Source organism: Nesoenas mayeri (genome assembly GCF_963082525.1).
Source record: "Nesoenas mayeri genome assembly, chromosome: 11".
NCBI lineage: Eukaryota > Metazoa > Chordata > Aves > Columbiformes > Columbidae > Nesoenas > Nesoenas mayeri.
Genome location: NC_137563.1, coordinates 2311106 through 2331639, shown reverse-complemented (window position 1 = coordinate 2331639; position 20534 = coordinate 2311106). Strand labels below are relative to the sequence as shown.

The following is a 20534-nucleotide window of genomic DNA, read 5'->3' as shown; positions in this document are numbered from 1 at the left end:
GAGACCTGTTATGATTTCAGTCTTGGAGCTTGAATGTTCATGTGCAAAGCACTCAGGCTGCTGACTTTCCCAGGTTTTAATGATTTGCCCCATGTGTGGATGCAAATGACACCTTAGGACTTGACATCCCCATCAACAAGTAGAAGAGATGTCAGTTTCCAGTACTGAGGTAAAACCAGATCTGCAACACCTGTTGCACTAAAATAATGTATACACAGCGAGTGTGGTGAGTAAAAAAGGCCAAAGGCATCAGCACAGATCCAGCTGAAAACTCGAGAAATGTTAAACAATATGCAGAGAATCTGAAGTTGCTCACGTTTTTAGCAAAAGCACAAAAAGTTTCCTGTGTTTGCCTAGAGTATTCATAGTAATTCAAAGACTTTCAGAAAGACTTGCAATTGTGTCAACCAATATCTTAAGTTAAAAAATGAAATAAAATGTGCTCTGTATTGCATCACTAATGGGAGAGTCAATAAAGACCTTTCACTCTTGCCTGCAGCTTGGAAGTGAGAACTTGACCCTGTGTTTGATAACTGTCTCTGGTTTCATATATTTTTATTTTTCTGTTTTAAGATATTATAATTTAGTTCTGTAGTCTCGCACTACTTGGGAAAATGAGGCTTTTTATGTGGTTTTAACAAAGAGTATTGAATTGACCATTGTCCTAAATAGTTTCCATAATCCTTAAAGATATGATAGAGGCAGAGGGTTGAATTAAATACTGATGTGTCTGATATTCATTGGCTCTTTGTGATAAATATAGAAGTCTAGAATTTCTGTGAGCATCTTAGATTTTCTGAAGATGAGTCACAGTCAGGAACAGAGCAATGTAATGCTTTAGTGAACATTACAGGAAAGTGTTCAAGAGAGAACCCTAGACCTGCTAAAACTTGTAAAAACCAAAGATGACCAGAAGAATAATAACTGAGAGGTAGGGTCCATAGTAACATCTCCAGAACTGCACAAAAAAGTAAGAGTAATGAAACACACACGTGTTAGCATCTCCTGTGCTTCATATTGGGGGGTATAGTATATATATTTAATAAAATTATATTTGCTTAATTGGAAACATTTGTGAGTCATAGTTCATTTGCAAAGAGGTGATTCCTACTTGTAGCAATAGGTATTGAATACATGAGGCAATTCCAGAATTACAGCATGTATTCTGTGATAAGTCAACATGAGATACCACCAGACTTATTCAGAGTTAAGTAGTGCATGCTATTACCATGTTTGTTTTTGGACCACAGTCTTAATGTAAATCCCATATACGTGGTTATGCACACTGAGTCAGGTTCTGGTCATGATTACACTGGTGTACACACAGAGTGATGCCACAGATTCACTGAGGAAGGAATGTGATCCTGTAACACAGAGGGTTGCATGGTATTTCAATTAAGTAGTTGATGTTTTCCATTATGCAGTTAGGGGTGAGATATTAGGGTCTGAAGCAATTTTTGCACGTTATTGACTTAAATTTTTAACCCTTTTTGAGTTAGGTTGTTTTGTTTTTTTGGGGGGGGGAGGTTATTGTGCAATCACAAAATTAAATCATTGTTAAAATATTTATGTGAAAATCAAAATACCGTATGATGTCATTGTTTTTCAGGGTTTTTTGTGTGTCTTTTTAGCTGGCTATTTACAACATACAATTTTTACAACCTCGCTGAAAAGGAACAGTATTAATTATTACAAAGTCTTCAGGCCAGTAGAGAAAAACAATCAGTATGTACATCGTACCAAATCTGTCAACACTGAAATCATATCACTAAAAATACATGTCTATGCGAAGTATTGTTGATTACCCTAATTACCTTGTGAAAATCATATCGCTAAAAATACATGTCTATGCGAAGTATTGTTGATTGCCCTAATTACCTTGTTAAAGACCTGCCAGGACTTCAGAAGTTCTGCGTTCTGTTAGAACCACAAAAGTTCTTTGGCTGTGTGTCATTGATAAGGTAGACTTACCGACACCCAAAACATCATTACTACATTGACTGCCTTCCCTTTAAGTGATCCCCACTGGAGGCAAGTGGACATCTCCCCATTCCTGTTGGATGTTCACTCTTTGGATTTAGCTGGAGCGGTGGAACTGGCTCCCTTCCTCCCTCTCACCTCCCCTTTTTATTTATAACCCGGCTGAGTTTCGTTCCAGTGCTCTGCAGTTGTATTGTGTTTCATGACGCTGCACAGGAACATTTATATTTTCGAAAAGAGAAAAAAAAAAAAGAAGGTTATTTCTAATGTGTTGTACCATTCCCTCTCCTTTTCCAATGTGAGCGCTCTGTCTTTAAATCCTGTGCGTTGCCTTGTCTGAAAGCATTTTCCATTTCTTTGGATGTTGGTCTGTTTAATATAGTGTAAGTCATTGGGATCTATTTTGCTTACACAGTTTGCAGTGCTTTTGGATAGTCTCAGTTATTTTATAGTCAGTGTCTTCTGGAGCCAAAGAGTAGAAATATACAGTGCTCGTCTACTAGCTTTGTCTTTACCTTGCTGTTTAATAGTTAATACTTTGTGGTATGTTAAGAGAGTTTCTATAACGTGGCACTTCTTTAAAAGTAGTAATAAACTTCAGCCAACTTGTTCTTTTGGAGTGAAACTTCCAGAGTTCTTCAATTGAATCCATTCTCCTTAATAATCATCTGGTCTTGACAATAAATATGTCACCAAAGTTAGTTACTTTTTTGCAAAATGAGAGATGGAAATCACCCCAGAATTTGATTTCGTTGTTGCTAGCCTAGGAAAGAGATTGGAAAATTTAAAATCTGCAAAGAAATGTTCCTTTGTAGCTCATAGAGCAAAGTAGGGTGGGTTAGAGTTTGTCAGGTAACTGATTATTCGGAGATGATAAGTTATTCTGCACTTAGCTGCATTGCTTACTGTTTTCTTCATCATGGAAAAGAATAAAATGTGGTAACAATTTTCTGTATTTGGACTGCTGCCGCACATAATTGGGAACAACAGAGCTAAAGCATTGATTTTGGTGAAATGCTTAGTCTGCGTGTTGGATTAAAATGTGTGCAACAAATCACTCCAATTCTATAATAATTTTTGAACTTTTTTTTTTATTTTATTTTATTACTGTAATGTTATTACTTTTCAGTTACAGACTTCAAGAACTGGGTCAGTTGCAAGGACAAAATTGGCATGAAAATAGTTGTATATTTATTCTTGAAAATGGGTTGCCAAAATACTTTTGAAAATGGTCAGCCTGGATTGTTCTGTATGTTAAATGCAACTGATAATGTTAGTCTCACGTGGTTAGTAAGCTGTTATTTAAAAGTCCTGTTCTTTAACCAGTATCCTAGGAAGACTAGATAATATTTGCTATAGATAGACATGTTAAACAGATCATCTGTGCAGAAATGGGTTTGTGAAACAGCTTACGGAATGGAAAATAAATTTAGGCTGAAGCGTGCCAGCAAGTCAATATATGAGAACAATTTGCAACAAGCAAAGGTGAGGAAGACATGCAGAAATGGGGTCATCAGAATCGTGAATTAGAGGATAATATTCCTGGGGCTGGAATATATGAGGCAGTAACTCACTTTTGTGGCTGACTAATGCAGAATAAAGAGTTGTGATACCAGTGGAAGTTATTTATTGCGAGCGTTAGATATGCTTCCATGGATGTTTTTTACTCTTGTTAAAATAACGAGAGGCAACTTGGAGCTGTAACCTGTGCGCAGCACAGCTGTGGTATTTTGAAACCTTGCTGCTGCCAGGTTTATACCCCTGCCAGGAGCAGCGCCTGGATGGTTGCACTCAGTCCCGGCTTCCAGTGACATCTTAGCACCAGCCGGTGTTAAATCTCAGCAGCTGGAGCTCGCGACTGCACCGTGTGCTGAGGCAGCTGGGAAAGGCTCTTGTTAGTTCGTCCAGCCATCCCCAGCACTGGAAGGGAGCAGACAGAAGTGCCATGGTGATAATTTCTTCCCATACCACAGCTAAACCTACCAAACCTCATTAGTAAGAAGTGTTAGACATCGTAGGAAGCTTTAAAATATTTACAAGGTTTTGTTTTCTTTCCTCCTGAATACCCTCTGATATCTTTGCCATGTACTTTCCAATGATGACACACTGGGACCTGACTGGGCTGAGTAATGGTGTCTGGCTGGGGGGAGGAGAGGACAGCGAGTGCTTAACAGTGAGTAATTATTTAAGGAAATGGCCCATGTGGAAAAGAGTGTTGTGATTGGATGCATTTATCAACTGGTGTTTTAGTGTCACCTGTGCACGGAGAATTATTGTGTCTGACTTTCTAAATGGTTGGAAGTCAGTTCATTGAGCTAACACGGAAATGTTGTGTTGTGTGTCTGGTCTCGATTCAGTCCATGAAGTGAGATGTGTCGCAGGGCCGTTAGAAAAGATGGAGGTCAATAATAGTTATCCCATGGCTTCCTGAGCATGGGCATTCACTTTTCTGACTTAAAAGCCACAAAGTCATGTGTGCAAAACATGGGTTTGTGATGATAACGTACAAGCAACTAGAAGGGACATTTTGCAAGTGAAGATGGAGCTACAAGGACATTGCCCATCACTGTTACACTGGTACAGTGACACACACCAGTTTGCATTAGTCTTTTGGGAAGCATATGTGTGTAAAGCATTCTGTTTGTTCTTTCTGTCCTTTTCAGGAGATTTTAGTATGTCTGACAATACCTAGAATCACTTTGAAGGCCATTCGGAAGTTAAGCGTGAAATGCTAAACCTTTGTATTCCGTGGCTCTGTGTGCTATGGTGGTGCTTATGGCCATGGTCAACTTGGTCATGCTGTGCTCTTGCGTTCTGGGACTCTCTGTCGTTCATGGAATTTTACTGCAAAAATTCTCATTTCAGGTACAGCAGATCCTACCTCTTAAAATGAAGCACATGGTGTTTTTCTCCGCCGTCTTTAAATGTATTGCTACCTTCTCTGAAGAGAGTAAAATAATGGAAGTACAGTGAAACACATAGTGCTGGAAGCTGTGGTTTTCCAGTAACAGTGTAGTTGTTGGTATAGTGAGAGGTATTGCATAGTTTCCAATCCTGGCAAGAAACGTGGCTTTCTTGAAAGAACGAAGTGGTTTATGGCAGATCCATGCTGCCATTGGGTCACCATTTATGTCAGATTTTAGATCAGGATATCTGATATACATTTCTTCCATTCCCGGTTTTTAAAATTAGGAGGAGTGATAGGAGTTTTGTGTAAGCACACCTGAATCAGCTTAGGTAAATATTATTATATGTGAATATTTTTACAATTAATTTAATTGTAATTGTAATGCTGAGCCATTCATGGCTCAGCAAAAGCTCATTTTTAAAAACACTGTATTTATCTCTGTTCCAAACCCATAATTTGCTTGCTGTCATTCTCATATCATACTTACTGGTGACATTTGAGTTGATACATACAGAGTTCCCTTCTCCCCCATTAACTTTTCCCATATGTAAGTGTCCAGTCACTGGACATTTTTGGAAACTCCTTTGGAAATCCCATCATCTGTTTTTCTAATCCTGAGCCTACTTTTTCTAATGTGAAAGTTGTGTTTAAGGCAAATTTCCCCCTCTATAACAGAGATGTGATATCTTTTCTTACATATAGCATTCTCAGCTTCTGCTACTCCAGGCCTGGGAGAGCTGAAAGCTCCATTTCTTGTACCGTTCCTTCACCTGACTGCATTTTAATTAGCCAGCATTTTTTTTTCTGCTTGTAACTGCATAGTTACTAGTTATTTCATTTAAAATTCCAGTCTGTATATTAAGAATGCCACTGAAAAACAGAATTGCTTCAATTGTTTTGCCATTAGAAACACTCATTTTGAGAAAAAAGAGTTGAAATTTGCGTGAAGTCATGTACCATCTTAAAATGATTCTGCTAGTTGAAACTCAGACCACCAGCCTTTTAGCCAGCGTTGTTCTTTGGGTGTGTGAGAGCATCTACAACTGGTGGCGATTCTCTTTTCCAGGGCTGGTGGGTCACACGTGAGCAGCACTGAGTGAGCTTTGCAGAGACGAGACTTTCTGCCTCGTGCAGTCTCACTTCCAGTGTTCCTGCTGCGAACAAACAGCAATCAACCCATCAAACAGCACAAACAAAAATGCTGCTGAGCAGGAAATTAGGTTGTAATAAAGATCAACTTCAAGGTACTTCACTTGCCTTAGAGCCCTTTCTGACCTTTCTTTATTTCTTTGTATGATAACGGAACATTCCGTTCTTTCCCTTCTCCCCTGTGCTAAAGAAAGGGAGGGTTGGCAGTGTGTTGCGGAGGGTGTTTTGGTTGCCCAGCACTCTTGGCTGGCTATGGGGGTTCATGCAGGATTTCCCCTGCACGCTGCTGACAGGCGGGAGGAATTTTGCCCCCTTCCAACACCCTTTTGGGTTTGCAGCATGAGGCGCCGTGTGAGCTGTGCGTGCTGTGTACTGGACACTGGAAAAGCAGCGCTTGGTTTATCATTACCCATCTCTTTATGATGGCAAGAGATGGCATTTTCCTCTTGATCACGGTAAGAAAAATACTAAGGTCTTATCCTTTGACCTTTGCGCCCATTCAGTTTCCATTTATTTTAACAAGGGTGTAAAAGTCTGTGAACCTCCCTAACAGGTGCTTATCAGTTTGTATAATCATGCTGTTCATTTGAAAATTCAAGAACTCTTTACAGGAGATTTATAAGGAATGGATCTTGGAGGAAAAAGCGAGCAGAATTTCATTCCGCATTCTTGCACTAGTTCCATTAGTTCAAATTTATTTTAAAACTGTATTTTTACATTAAAAACAATATTGTGCTTGAAAACAAACGGAGGTTAACATGCACTGAGGGCTCAAGCTGTGTGCCTGGTGTCAAAAGTCTTGCACTACCCTGGTGCTCGGAGTCTTTTTGGTGCTGTCCAGCATTACTTGGAGCAATTGTCATTATTCTTTGCTGTGCTTGGTTTTGATCAAAACCCACCAGTCCTACATGTTTCAGCAGCCTCTCTTGTGCTTTTATGAACACAAAGGATCCTTTGAGAAGATAACTCAAATTATTTGTGGCTGAAATAGGAGCAAGTTCTAGAACAAAATGCAGCTTGGTTCCTCCCTGCAGACGTGATAAGCTGGATTCTTGCATGGCGTAAACCGGCCTCATTTTATTACCCAAGATATATGAGCTTAGTAAAGTTCTACCGGTTCTGCCATCTTCTCAGTTGGCTGATGCTCCCTGTGGAATTATTCCTTATTGAAATAGCTAAGAAGTAGATGAAGAAGCAGATGAAGTTGTTAGGTAACCGTGACAAATGCTTTATTGAAGGTTGCATGCACACACTGAAATTTGCATTAGAAGTGACTTAAAACATTTGAGTTAACATCTGCATATCTTAAAAAAATCATTTCACTAAACCAATTTCAACATTTTCAGTTCAAATCAAGTTACCTCTGGGGAAAACAAACAAACAAAACCCAACCAACCAAAAAATACCCCAAACTAACTGTGTAATAGCTTTTCTGGCTATATTTTTCCCCTTCTTCACTTTTCAGCTCCTGACTGATCACTTGAGACCTTGTATTTGAGCTTTACTCATTGAAGTAGGTAGAGTAATCACAAATGACACTAATGTGTAAGGAAACTTCATTGTTACAGGAGAAAGGTTGGAGTTTCAAGCTCGTATCCCAAGTCTGTGCCTTGTAGTGTTGACCTTAGGGTTTACCGCATCGTCTGAACTCAGCATAATTTGTAAAACCAAACACCTTCTGGGAAAACAGTGCAACTCAAGGACATCTCTCTACTTGTGATACCTTTCTGCTTTCGTTTTGCCATTGTGTTGGTGGAATCTCATTCCCTTTTCCTTCTTGTAGCCCTGCGTCTTGTGTCAAAAACTCTTAAACTCACTATTGAAATGCTTGAATTTTAGAGCTCTTTTTATTAAGCCTCTGTATTAAAAAAATGGACTTGAAGTGTGGAATTCTGTGTGGCCATAGTTGGGTGTGTGCACCCAAATGATCATTTTCTTAGGCATTTTCTGACCTTTAGAATTTTCCATTAAAAATGCGCAAGAAAATCTTACTCAAAGATGGTATTTGAGCAAATCAAAGGAAAACTGTACTCAGCAGAAAACTCAGTATTTAGAATAAAATTCATCAAGGCAAAGGATTAGGGGAAAATAAAGTCTATAGTTCTCCGTACTAAAGTGCTGTGGACTTGGATAATAACAAATAGGAGCTGGATTTTCTTGAGCTTGAGTGCCTAGTTAACCTACATCTTATTAGGGAAACCTTGTGGAAAGATTTGCGTGATTAGAAAGTTAACTTCGTTGGGTTCACCATATTTCTAGGTCATATTAGCCACTGCTCAGTCATTTATAGCTTGAAAGCAAACAATTGTAAATGCTGACCCATTCATTTTCTACCACAAAATACAAGATGGGTAATACGCTGCTGTCTGACGCCCGCGTCCCGCTGCGACATGGAACAAAATTAGTCCTTTTAAAACCATCTATATATAAACGCCATAGGGACATTCTACAATGAGGGATTTCATTCTGAGAGATTTCCTGTTGCTGACACAAAAATTGTGGTGTTTCTAAAGGAACTGTCATCCGTTGTTGTAATATTGGGAGTTTTGTATCCAGTAGACAGCTCTCTTAGACCTCACTTTGTTCAAGGATGAAAAATCAGTCTTGGAACTAGATTTTTTTAATCGATAGGTATAATTGATCATGGCTTACTCCTATTCATTTGTGTGCTGAAGGGATAAGATAAAGCTGGTAATATTTGGTTTTGTACTCTGTGCTTCCAAAGCAGCTTTTCTACAATGAGAAATGAGAAGGACAACATTACAAAAATGCTTTAAAATGGCAAAAGAAATTGATAGTAGCTGTAGTGTAGAAAATTAATGTGGGAAGTAAAGGGACACAATGAGGAAGAGCAAGCCAAAAAAAGTTACAATAATGAAAAGGAATTAAGTAACCAAGAGTAAGAGAGATGTTATCAGAGATTCTGACCCATTTCATGCTGGGGAAGAGGTGGGACAAGGGTTCAGTAAATGCAGCTATATTATGTGGAGGGGATAGAAGAAAATTATTGCATTTCTACTATTTTAAATGGAAAAGAGGTGGTCTGGGTGATTATAGGCCTGTTAAACAGGCAAAAGATAGAGCAGCAATTATAAGGTATAGTACATAGTTAATGAAGCTTCAATAGTATTGAGTGTCATTTATTACAAGTTTATGAGAAATAGGCTTTCAAATTAATTTGATATCCTTTCTGAGAAGATCACAATTGATGAAGATAATAGTAACAATATTGTACAGCTTACATTAATTCTGTGAGCCATTTTATTTATTATATCAACAGGTGACTTGATTAATCAGGATTATAGTATATGGACATAGCATCCCTAGATTGGAATGAAGATTAGTTAAATGGTAGATTTCAAGGTGCACCTGCTGTGGGGAAATGGGGCAGATTAGAACTGCATCTGTTCTTACTTCTGCCTTATTTAACACAATTTATCAATGATTTAGTGGAAATGTAATAGTTAACAAAGTTTGGAAATGGCTCGAAAATTGGAGGAGTTGATAGTGTCAGGACTCTAAGTGTGGGGTATGTAGTGACCTGGGCTGATGAACCTGGTAGCCTTTTCAGTACAGGCAAATATCAGGTTCATGATTTGCTGGCTCTTCTTACAGGACGCTGAACTCTGTCCTGCTGCACCGTAACACAAAAACACTTAGGGTTGCTTGTGGAGAATGAAGCGGAGTATGCACCCCCGATGTACAAGAGACAGCAGGAGTCGGCAGTACAGCTGTTTAGTTGTTGCCCTTGGAGAGTGGAACAAAATAACGCCTACTAGTGTTTAATTAACATCTTAGTTTAATTGTGTCTGTTGGCTAAGTGGCCTGTCCCACCATGAACAAGTCGAAGCAGATGTGCCACACATGCCCTGCATTCAGCCGTACCCACAGATCTGCTATAGCGTGTGCCTGAGTAACAGCAAAAACTGTCCTCAAAAAACTTCCTGCAGTCTCTATTCTTTTCCCTTGAGGCTCATTTGAGAACAACACTTGTGGGAATAAACATCCTAACTCTTTTATCAGGATTATTTTAATTAATGCACTGAATATTTAAAACAAACTGATGAAAAGACCTCCCAAGCAGCAAAGGGGTCCTGCAGAATCTTAAGTATATAATACTCGTGGTAAAATAGTCACAATGTATTTATAGAGCTGCTTATTTTCAGTGGATTTGAACAAGAAGAAAACTTGAGAAAAATGGCCTGCAGAACACGGCTGAGTAAAATTGTTGGGCTGCTGGGCGTTTCATTTGCAGCAGACTTGCCTAAATGTGCTGTTGTTTTGCTTTATTATGATTGTTGTGCATTTTTATTGTGGCGCTGATTAGGTTTCCTGTCTTTGGCGCAGATTACAGAACCGGCCCTTGCTTTGCTTTGATAACCAACCAGATGTGCCAGGGCCAGCTCAGTGGAATAGTCTGCACAAAAACCCTGTGCTGCGCAACAGTTGGGAGAGCGTGGGGCCACCCCTGCGAGATGTGTCCTGCCCAGCCGCATCCCTGCCGCCGAGGCTTCATTCCAAACCATCGAACGGGGGCCTGTCAAGGTAAGTTAGCAGCAAAGCTTCCCCGAAAGCTGCTGAAATTGTTACTGGATTATTCTTAATTGAGTTATGCTGCTGTGAATAACCTGTCCTAAGCCATTCTCAGCTATATGTGTGAAGAATGGAAAAACGTTGTCAGATGCATTACTTCATGATTCAGTGAGTGCCTGATGTTCGAGTGAGTACATTAGTAACTTAGGTCATGTGAGAGCAGTCAGCATCTTAATGAATTTCTCACTGCCAGAGCCCTTTCCCTTGGTTCTGCAACGGTGTTTTTCTGAGTGAACCGCTCGATCGCTCCATGGAGGAATTGATGATGTTTCAAAAAGCACTCAAAACACTCAAAAATCAGGCTGTGGCAATACTGTTCCATTTATCTGGTGTGGGACTTTTTAGCTAAAATTTGTTGACTTTGGGTTCAACTTGGGTGTCTTATCTCTTGAGCTACACTGCATCGACCTGGAGAAAACTGTATTGTGCCATTTGAAATGCCCTATTATTTATTTTATATAATTTTGGAAATGAATTTGCATTTGTTTCAAATCGTAAAATCCACCCAGATGTTGCTTACTTCTTTTTGAGCATGCCTTACCATAGAAAGTCCTTACACTGCTTTTGGCTTTTATTCTAATACTTCCAGCTGTATAAATTCTTTTATTGTCTGGATGTCTGGCAGGAAACAGGAGAAAGTTAACAGGGGCAGCTATGTATTAAACTGATGTGGATTATAAATTCCCAGGACCATATCTTTTGGGCTAGTTTATTTCAATCTGTCTAACGTTTTCTAATAAGTTACAATATTTTTGAAAATAGGGGAGATAAAGATTACAAATCTACGAGTAATTTTATTTAAACATGAAATTCCTACGAAGGACTTCAAGGCATTCCATTGCATTAAAACATGGAGATATCCTCTGTCGGAGGCCAGATCTTGGTTGGTGCCTGCAGACAGGCATGATGAACTTCGAGATGGGCATGTTTGTGTATGTTGCATAATATGCGCATATTTTGACCTCGAGCATTCTGTTCCCCCCCTTTCACTGTAAAGGTCAGAACTAAACTGTACAAAATCTGTGAATTGAGGGTTCAGGACATTTCTGAAACCTTATGTGCATAAATATGTGGCCCACACCCCTGAACTCATGCCCCACCTAGTTATATTGTTTATGGGACAGAAAAGCTGCAGCGACCTCTCCAATGGGTTTGTGCGCTTCGGATTAAAGCTGCTTCTGCTCACTGCACATTTCATAGCATGCAGCTACATTTTCACTGATCTGTATGTGGTGCCAGCACAGTTTTGGCCCTGTATGTTTGACTTGTACTTTCCAGTTTTCCCTTCTCTTGTAATGTGTTCATAATCTCAACAGATCTGCCATGGAACCGCATATTAGCTTTATTTTTTGTGCAATTGTACTGAATCCAGTCCTTTTGAAATCAGATAACATCCATTCAGACTGAAGACATTTCAGGGATTTCACATCCATATTCAATCTCAATAAAGGAAAGCAGGTTAAATAAAATCCAGGTTCTCTGAAGAGAAAAAGGAACCGTTATTATTGTATGGAGAAGTCAGAAAAAATAAAACACAGGGGAGGGCAAGTTTATTTTAAAAAGTAAATACAATATCGCTGCCCACAGTTTGACTTTGTCTGTCTGGCCGAAAGAGAAATTAATATCACAGCTGAAGTTTTTAAAGTTACAAAGTTGGAAAGTGGAAGCCAGAAGGTGGGATTGTGAAACAGACGTCGTGACCAGGAGAACCACTGCTATCTTTTTAATGGTTTTTAAAGTCAGTACAGTGCCGTGCAGCCTGGCTGGTGGCTGTTAGTACAGCACAGCATATTGCTGTAGCTCTGCTCCCAGCAGCGGTGCCGAGGGCGCTGGGGTTGGGGTGGTTCTCTGTGCCCCCCCAGCATTAGCTCAATCACAGCCCCGCTCTGCCTCTGCTGCTGCCCCCCGGCCCGGGGGTGCCATTCGCTCCAAAGCGCCGTGCGATGGGGTACACGTCTGCCCCTTGGCCTTGCTCAGACTTCCTACTTGTGGCTCCCAGGGAAATTGCCTCTTGGCCTTTTGTACAGACAGAATACTTTGCTTTTCAGACTCCAAGACACATTACAGCTGGCTCTCTGCAATTTATAAAGGGAGATTTGAAGGCGTCATCTCCTTCAGCTTGTGTCCGTCCCTGTGTTGAAACTGATCCTAGTGTGAAGCCCAAGAATTCAAGAAATGGGGTTTTACCAGCAGGAGCTGGTGCTCCTTGGGGAAACGGGGGAAGCGCAGGTGTTTGGGGTGGAGAGTGGCGAGTTCTCTGTTTGCTCCCAAAGGAGCGGGAGCAGCAGACACGGGGCAGCCCTGGGGATGGTGAGCCAGACCTCCACTGTCTCCTATTGCAGTGCCACTCCTCCTCCTTAAGTCTCTTTTCTCTAGCTGTTACTAAGCTGTAGCAACACTTCTGCAGCTAAGTGATGACACACATGTTGTGCTAAAATAGCTGTGAGGCCAAAAACTGGGGGCTCTTGAAAATGTTTGTCTTGAGCTTCCTACCTAGCCTGCGACATTGTCTTTCTTGGTTCATTTTCCTGAGCGAAAAAATCGAAAGCAAAGAGAGAAATAAAGGGGAAAAAAAGCTTTCCAAGTTTACCAGTGTCTAAGCAGGTCATTAATAATTCTTCCTGAGACATGGCTATGAAACTCCTTGAATCAAATCCTAAACACGGTTTACAATCATTGGTGCTGATCTGCCTGCCTCTCCGTGAGATCCTGCATCTCTTGCCAATGGGCTCTGCGCTGTATGGGCTTGTCAAGACTTTCAGAGAGGGAAGTGGTTCTGGGTGCCCAGCTCCAGATACTTCAGAGGAACCTGGGTTTTGGCAGGTTGTGTTCTCTGCACACCATTCCCCAGATGTTTTGGAAAAACAAAGCAATAGCAGTAGGATGTTTAATGTCTGTAACAATAATAACCATGTGATTTCTTGCAGAAAATATTTAGAGTAGTGTACTTAATCATACTTTGCACGGAGTAATTACAAAATTAGTGTCTGTCTTCGCAAGCGAGTATCATAATATTATGATGGGTGAAGAATGGTTTTAGGCATATTTACTTTAATTTCTGTGTAGACAAATTATTATGGCTGTTCTTGAGAAATGAATTAAAAGTGGCTGTTTTTTCCTTGTTGTATGATAGATGTGGATGAATGCCAAGGCATCCCTGGGATCTGTCAAGGGGGAAATTGCATTAATACTGTTGGATCTTTTGAGTGCAAATGCCCAGCTGGACACAAGTTTAATGAAGTGACACAAAAATGTGATGGTAAGAACTTTTAGAACTTTCTTCCGAAAACGAAGAGGGAAAAGTCTTCTTTTTGGGGCCAGCTTTGTTTAGAGCTTTGTAACAAACTTTCCAGTTTCTTTTGCCTTGCATATGCAAATAGCATTCTTCACAATAAATACAAATAATGGTCTTTCTTCTTCTAAACCAGAGATCCTTCAATATTGACCCTGCAGTTTTTTCCAGCCTTTTATTCATGTAACATTTTACAGACATAAAGGTACATCTGAAACAAATTAAACAGTAAAACTAAAAATATTTTTAACCAATATGTTGCTTTAGAAATGCTTGAGGCACATGTTTCTATGTGGATCTTTTAACGAAAACGTGTATATGACTGGGAGGTTCAGCACATTTCCACCTACTCAGGCAAACTGTATTGAACACTAATGGGAGTTCAGCACTCTGAATGAAGATTGCGGGACTATGCTCTAAACTCATCCTTACAGCTGCAGATGTTAGAGAAGGACAAACATTTTACCTTTCTGTATTGATCATCTGATTTTGGAAGTCAAACAGGTGCTAGATATTAGTGTGGAAGTTTGCAGTGCATGATGATGGAATCTTGCTATCTTTTAACTGCGATTTGCTAGTGTTTTTTCTCTATAGTGTAATATTCAGGCATAGATGTCTCCTTTGCTCTAAGAGAATTTTGAATACATGAGGAACATAGTACTAAAATGTGTCACTTCCACAGTTTTGCTTAATTTTCTTTACTGTGAAGTCCAGATAATTTTCAAACTCTGACAACTGATTCTCAGTCATTAGACAAAAATTAAATGAAGCATCAAAGTTGGATAAGTGGTTAGTGATTTGGGAGTGCAGCTTTCAATATCATAAAGGTGTGAGACTGCGAGAGTAAGATGTTCATGCACCACCCTGTTTTGCATCAGGTACCTTTAAGGAAGCACTCACATTTTTTTAGTCATTTTGAAAGAAATATGACTTATTCTTTCAAAAGAAAAATCCCTGTTTCAAGCAAGACTTGATAATTTAATCACAGGTTAGGGAAGGCAATTTCAGAAGAGTTTGTGCACATCCTGTTTTCATGTTGACTGACAATGGTTTTGGCAGAAAGTGACCCAGCTTTGGGGTAGAACAACATTGCAAGTGTTTCCTTGTGTGGCTGAAGGACCAAGAACATGGTGAATAGGAAAGACGGAACTTGTGCCTTGTTAAGAATTAGTGCTTGAAAGACTGAAAACTGTGGGCTTGCATAGGCTGCATTGTATAAACATTCCTGTGGTATTTTTGATTGCTGAATCATGTAAAAACAAACAAACCAAACACCAAAAAACCCCGCAAAGAACAAAAAAACCCAACCAACCACCACATTCAGAGCCTGCACTTGGTAATAGTTGAGGGACTGGACCCAAAAACCTGCGATAACTTGGTTCTTTCCCAAATCCTGCCACAAATTTCCTGCCCCATCTTGTGGAATCTCTTTGGAGTTATTGCCTGGCTGCAAGATAAGATGAAGTTTCCTTTCCTCCGTTCCATACCTATACCTTTTTGAACCTCAACAGACAGAGACTTACTTTCAGTACATCTTCGTATTGCCTGTACGAAGCAATTTTAGTTAAAGATGTGTAGGTGTGAACACAGTTCGAGGAATTAAAAGTAGCATGTTTATACCAGTGGCATGAAATAGGGTAGTGATTCAACTGTTAAGAGCATAGTCACATAACAACAGAAAATCCTTTCTGCTTTTTTAAATTATGCCTTCAGGTTTTAAGTTCAAATCTCCAGTATATGAGAATGTATTTGCCTTACAGTAATTAACTGGGATTAATTTTAATAGATAATAATTGACATCTGATGAAGTACTCGGTTTAACTTCCTATCGAGCTAGCAGAACTTCTGGCAGCTATAATGTGTCCATGGTCACTGATATAGTAGAACTGGGAGGTGCCTGCTGAACTCCCAGTACTGTTTGTTCAGTGGGTCCCCATTAAGGTAAGATTATGGTTGAAATAATCAGGTGCAATTAGACAATGCAACAAGATGGGAAATGAGGTGTGTTGGCCTAAGTTCTCTTTACATGAGCATAGCTGGTGGCAAACTGTATTTTAAGTGTTACATTATTACACTGCTTCATATGACCATTCCTCTTCCAGTTGCATTAATGCTGAGGTAAATAGTTTTTTGTGGTGATTGGGGGGAGTCATTTTTCCTGGAGTGACATTTACATCTGCGAGTATGGTTACCTTTATTAAACTCGCATACTTAACAATGACAATATTGCTTATACGAATGTCAACACTAATATAAATAGTGAAATACTGTTTGTGTTAAGCTCAACCCTAAAATAAAGTGATGATTTTGCTTTTAAAAAGGTCGCTCTCTATATAAACAGTGGCAATACTGACTTTAAGATAAACATTGGTGAATTTGAGTCAGAAAAATGTTTGAATCTGATCCATTTACAATTGCATTTTTCTCTGTTAATTAAGGGCTCTATTCAGACCAAAATTCAATTTCCACATTTTTTGTCACTGAGACTTTTGCGACTCCTGTGGAGTATAATCCTGGAGCAGAAGCCAGCAGTCTCTTAGCAGTGCTCCCAGGGCACTGGGACTGGAGGCTTTGGCAACACCCTTGAAGTAGCACTGCACAAAAAGTCACTCCCCTCTCCCACACCCAGGCGAGGAATGTGACCCACATCACGACAGCTGGCAGGATGCTGGGGAGGAATGTGTGCGCGGGGGCCCGGGGCCCCGTGCCACTTGGGGTGGGTTATCCATGAGGTCTGGTTATCTGTATGCCGTCCCGGTCCCGCCACTCCTTTCGCGCCAAGGCGAGGGGTCACAAAGGCGTCAGAGCACCCAGTGCTTTAGCTAGGGGGAGACGACTTGATAATTTTTATATTATTTAATTTTTATATTGCTGTCTTCACAGGAGAAGTAGAACAGAGATCCTCTCTACTTGCTAAAATGCTCATTAACAGTCCTGTGGGACTTTGGGTGTTCCCCCATCTGTTGGGGCCAAATTCCAGTTTAGGCGTTACATTTAAATTCCTCCAATCATTTTTAATGACTACGATATTATTCACTCCTTGCCTTGGCGTGTTGGGTGGTGTTGCAGTATTTTGTCTCAGAAATTTTTGTGGTTGGTGAAATCATTATTCCAGCCATGTGTCTAACTGTTTGTAGATCTCTAGAGGAGAGCTTGCATAGAGTCCTGTGCTGCCGTGATTTCTGGCTCCATTCTCCCTGTTGGGAGAGCAACTGGTTGATTGTAGGTGGATGCGACAGGCAGTTATCATTGATCACTCTAGAGCAGGGGTGTCAAACTCATGTTCACTGGGGGTCACATCGGGAGGAGTAATTACATTCATACAGTCCTAAAATTACATTTGGCCCTTTGAAGGCAACCGCGAGGCTGCCATGGGCCCCAGTGAACATGAGTTTGACTCCCTTGCTCTATAGCATAACCTCCCTTTGTGTTCTGCTTGGCTGATTCTTCTGGTAGGTACCATGGGAAAAAGCGAGCTGGTTTTAAGCTCCGGGTTCCTAGAAGGTGAGAGCAGTGCTAAGTTGATACATCTGCATTGTTAAGAGAGCCACTGGAAACCAGGGGAGAAGTAACGGCACATCTCAGGCGGGCTAGTGATGGTAATTAAGGAGCAGCTGGGGCTGGCATAGGTTGTTATTCACATGACTGCAGATAACACAAACTCCCAGCTGAGGAAGAAACCACTCGAGTTCCCCCTGTTCATGTATGCAGCTATGGTCAGGTACAAGAAGCTATTTGTTAGGGTTTTTTCTGCAGAATTTGAAAATTTTTCTCCATTGGATCTATGATGATGATTTAGTAGGTGGATTGAGATTCGTTATCAAGGAAAATAATGATATAGACTTTTATTTTAAAATCGCTGACAAAAATCTATGGGGAATTATGGACATTGCCTGACTCCTGCAGTAGATGTTTCAGTTTCTGTCTAGAAATCTGTTGAAACTTCAGAATGTTCACTTGGTGGAGAAAGCCAGGAAAGGTCATTTTTGTTCCCTGCAGTCATCCTGCTTTAGCTATAATCCTGTCAGATTGCATTAGTTCAACAGTGCCTATCTGCTCCGAGCTTTTTTGTGAGGGATTTCTAGAAAACCCCGAATGCAGCAAGAAGGATGGGCAATTCAGTAGGTGCTGCAATTCCCTTGCAGTCCGTATTGAACCCTTGCATCAGTATGGTGCCAGGAGATGCTGGAAGTACCACGAGATATAACAATTAAGCTCCTGATCACTATGGTCATTACAGGCCCTATGCCAGTTCTCTTAGCTCTAGTGTGCAGAATTCAAACTGGAGGGGTTATGGTTTACTTACGGTTAGTAAATCTCTGCATTTCAGGATTTGCATCTGTCATTATTAAGCAGTAAAACAAACTCTCTGGCTTTTTGCACTTTACAGATACAGTATTTTCTTAGGTTCTGTTTCCCTGGTGTTTATAAGATGCCTGACAAAAGGTCCTGATTCAAAACTGCTGATTATGGCCCTAGTACCTACGTTAGGAGGGGTCTCAGACCACACTGAATTTGATCATTAATACTAATTATAAAGCGCCTGTTCTCGTGTCAGAACTGAGCTAACCTGCCCCTGCTTCTCTTTTTGCCTTGAAGATATTGATGAATGCAGCACTGTTCCCGGAATTTGCGACGGAGGAGAGTGTTCAAACACAGTGAGCAGTTACTTCTGCAAGTGTCCTCCCGGGTTTTATACAGCTCCCGATGGCTTAAAGTGCATAGGTGAGTAGAATCCTGTGAATAATAGGACGGTAGGTGTCATGAATGTTCATGAACATCCAAAATGGGTAACAGTGTCCCAGGAATGTATTTCAGCTTGTTATCTTGAACTCCTTCTTTTATATAGAAGTACACCATGTGCCTATATATGTATGTATGTGTTTCCTCTTTCCCTCTTCATTGTGACTTTTCCTTTCATTTTTCTTATTACAGATTTACTGCTATGCCTTAAAATAGGCAGAGTTTTTTTAATAGATCTTGATAGTCTTGCTCTCATTTGTCTTTGATTTAGTCCTTGTTCTATTCAGCAGCCATTTAGGAAAGTAAATATCCTTGATAAAGAAGACAATCACCTCAAACAACGATTTCAAGGGTTATGACCCTTAATGCAGATATTTTTCATTAAAGGAAGTAGTGCGATAAGCCGTGTGACATTTGTATCCAGTTTCATCATGATGATGATTTGGCAGGGCTGTTCTTTCAGCCTTTCACTGTGCCAGTGCAGAACCTGCCTTCCAAAGGCCAGAACAGGCACCAAAGGACTGTGGTAATTAAATGACTGCAACTGCGGTGCGCAAGCCATGAAAAAGTGCTGTTATCACATATTGCCTCTGGGAAGCGCACAGCCTGCTCTGAGGCAGCTCAACTATTCCATTCATTTTTTTTTCTCCTAATTTTTTACAAGTAATTTCTTTTTCAACTTGCAGTGCTGAATTTTGAGCAATTATTGTCATCTGAGAATCAAGCGGAAGGTTTATTTGCTCGATCTTGGCTTGTTTATTTAAAAGCTCATACATAGTGCCAGGACTTGGGTTCAAGAGAGCACCTTGTGTTTAACACCTTCGGGAGAAAATCATTTGAGAAAAGAAAACCAACTTCACAACAAAAGTACCAAATAATATGAACTTCCCCAAGAGATCTGGAAGTAGTTTGGGTTAGGATTAATTTTGAGTGGTGCCATTCTATTTCTACAGGTTGTAAGAAATGAACTATATTTCTTCCATTGTCAAGAATAGCATTTTGGGAGATTTGATCCATACTGTACACTTAAAATGCCAGGGGGAGTTGCTTTTATAGCTTCAGATAAATAGGTCCTAAATGATTGTGGATCATGAAATAATTGGTGGCTGTACTTACTATTTATGAAGGAGATTCACCTTTCTGTTCACGAAAAAGTTCTAGAGATGCACAACATGCTTTAAACTTTCCATAGCCACTGCTCACTCAGGACCGCCCGACATTCACACCCAGCTTATATTCCTGTGCTTTTCCAGCCTTTTTTATCCACTGTATTTGTAGGCTGAAATAGTGCAGCTAAAGAATGGGGTATTTAAATGATGACAGGCAGTGTTAAGTAATACACCAGACTGTCCGCCATCATTAACATTTTGGCTTTGTGTCCAAAGCAGAATGTGCTAAATGGGAAGCGCTATGAATTATCAGCAGATATTTCAGATTCGTGTCTAATATGGAGACTACGTACTTGCTGTAGTACCCAGAACAGAGCCCAAATCTGTATTTGAGCTGGGCAAAACGTGTAATCTTGATTTAATCACAACATGCTTGTCTCAAGTGAAAAGTGTTAGCTGAACGTGTCTATTCTGTTAGACATGAGGAAGCGCTTCTGAGAAATGTATCCCCCGTGGGACGGGAACTGAGCAGCCCCGAGCCAAGCACCCAAAGAACCACGAGTTCCATTACTACAAACCTTGAAAACTGGAATAGGCAAAGCAAAGATAATATCTCCTAGAGCTAAAGAGCAGAAACAAGAGCAGGACATCTCAAGCCAACTATGTGAAGAGTGCTGTGAAGAAAGATGCTAGGCCGTAATGCCAGCTGACATCAATTTGTTAGATCCCTTCCTTTCGCTTCCCTTCCCTTCCCTTCCCT

At 40.3% G+C, this 20534-nt stretch overlaps 1 protein-coding gene across 2 annotated transcripts in view; it reads left to right on the top strand.

The window, feature by feature from the left end:
• Positions 1-20534, top strand: part of FBN1 (fibrillin 1) — a gene marked incomplete at both ends in the record, with an annotated part of 145410 nt that overhangs the window by 41927 nt on the left and 82949 nt on the right. For both annotated transcript variants that reach the window (XM_080351428.1, XM_080351429.1), the window contains 3 exons: positions 10385-10582; positions 13764-13889; positions 18522-18647. In XM_080351428.1, the coding sequence (XP_080207554.1) occupies positions 10385-10582; positions 13764-13889; positions 18522-18647 (450 nt within the window). The remainder of the gene's footprint in view (positions 1-10384; positions 10583-13763; positions 13890-18521; positions 18648-20534) is intronic.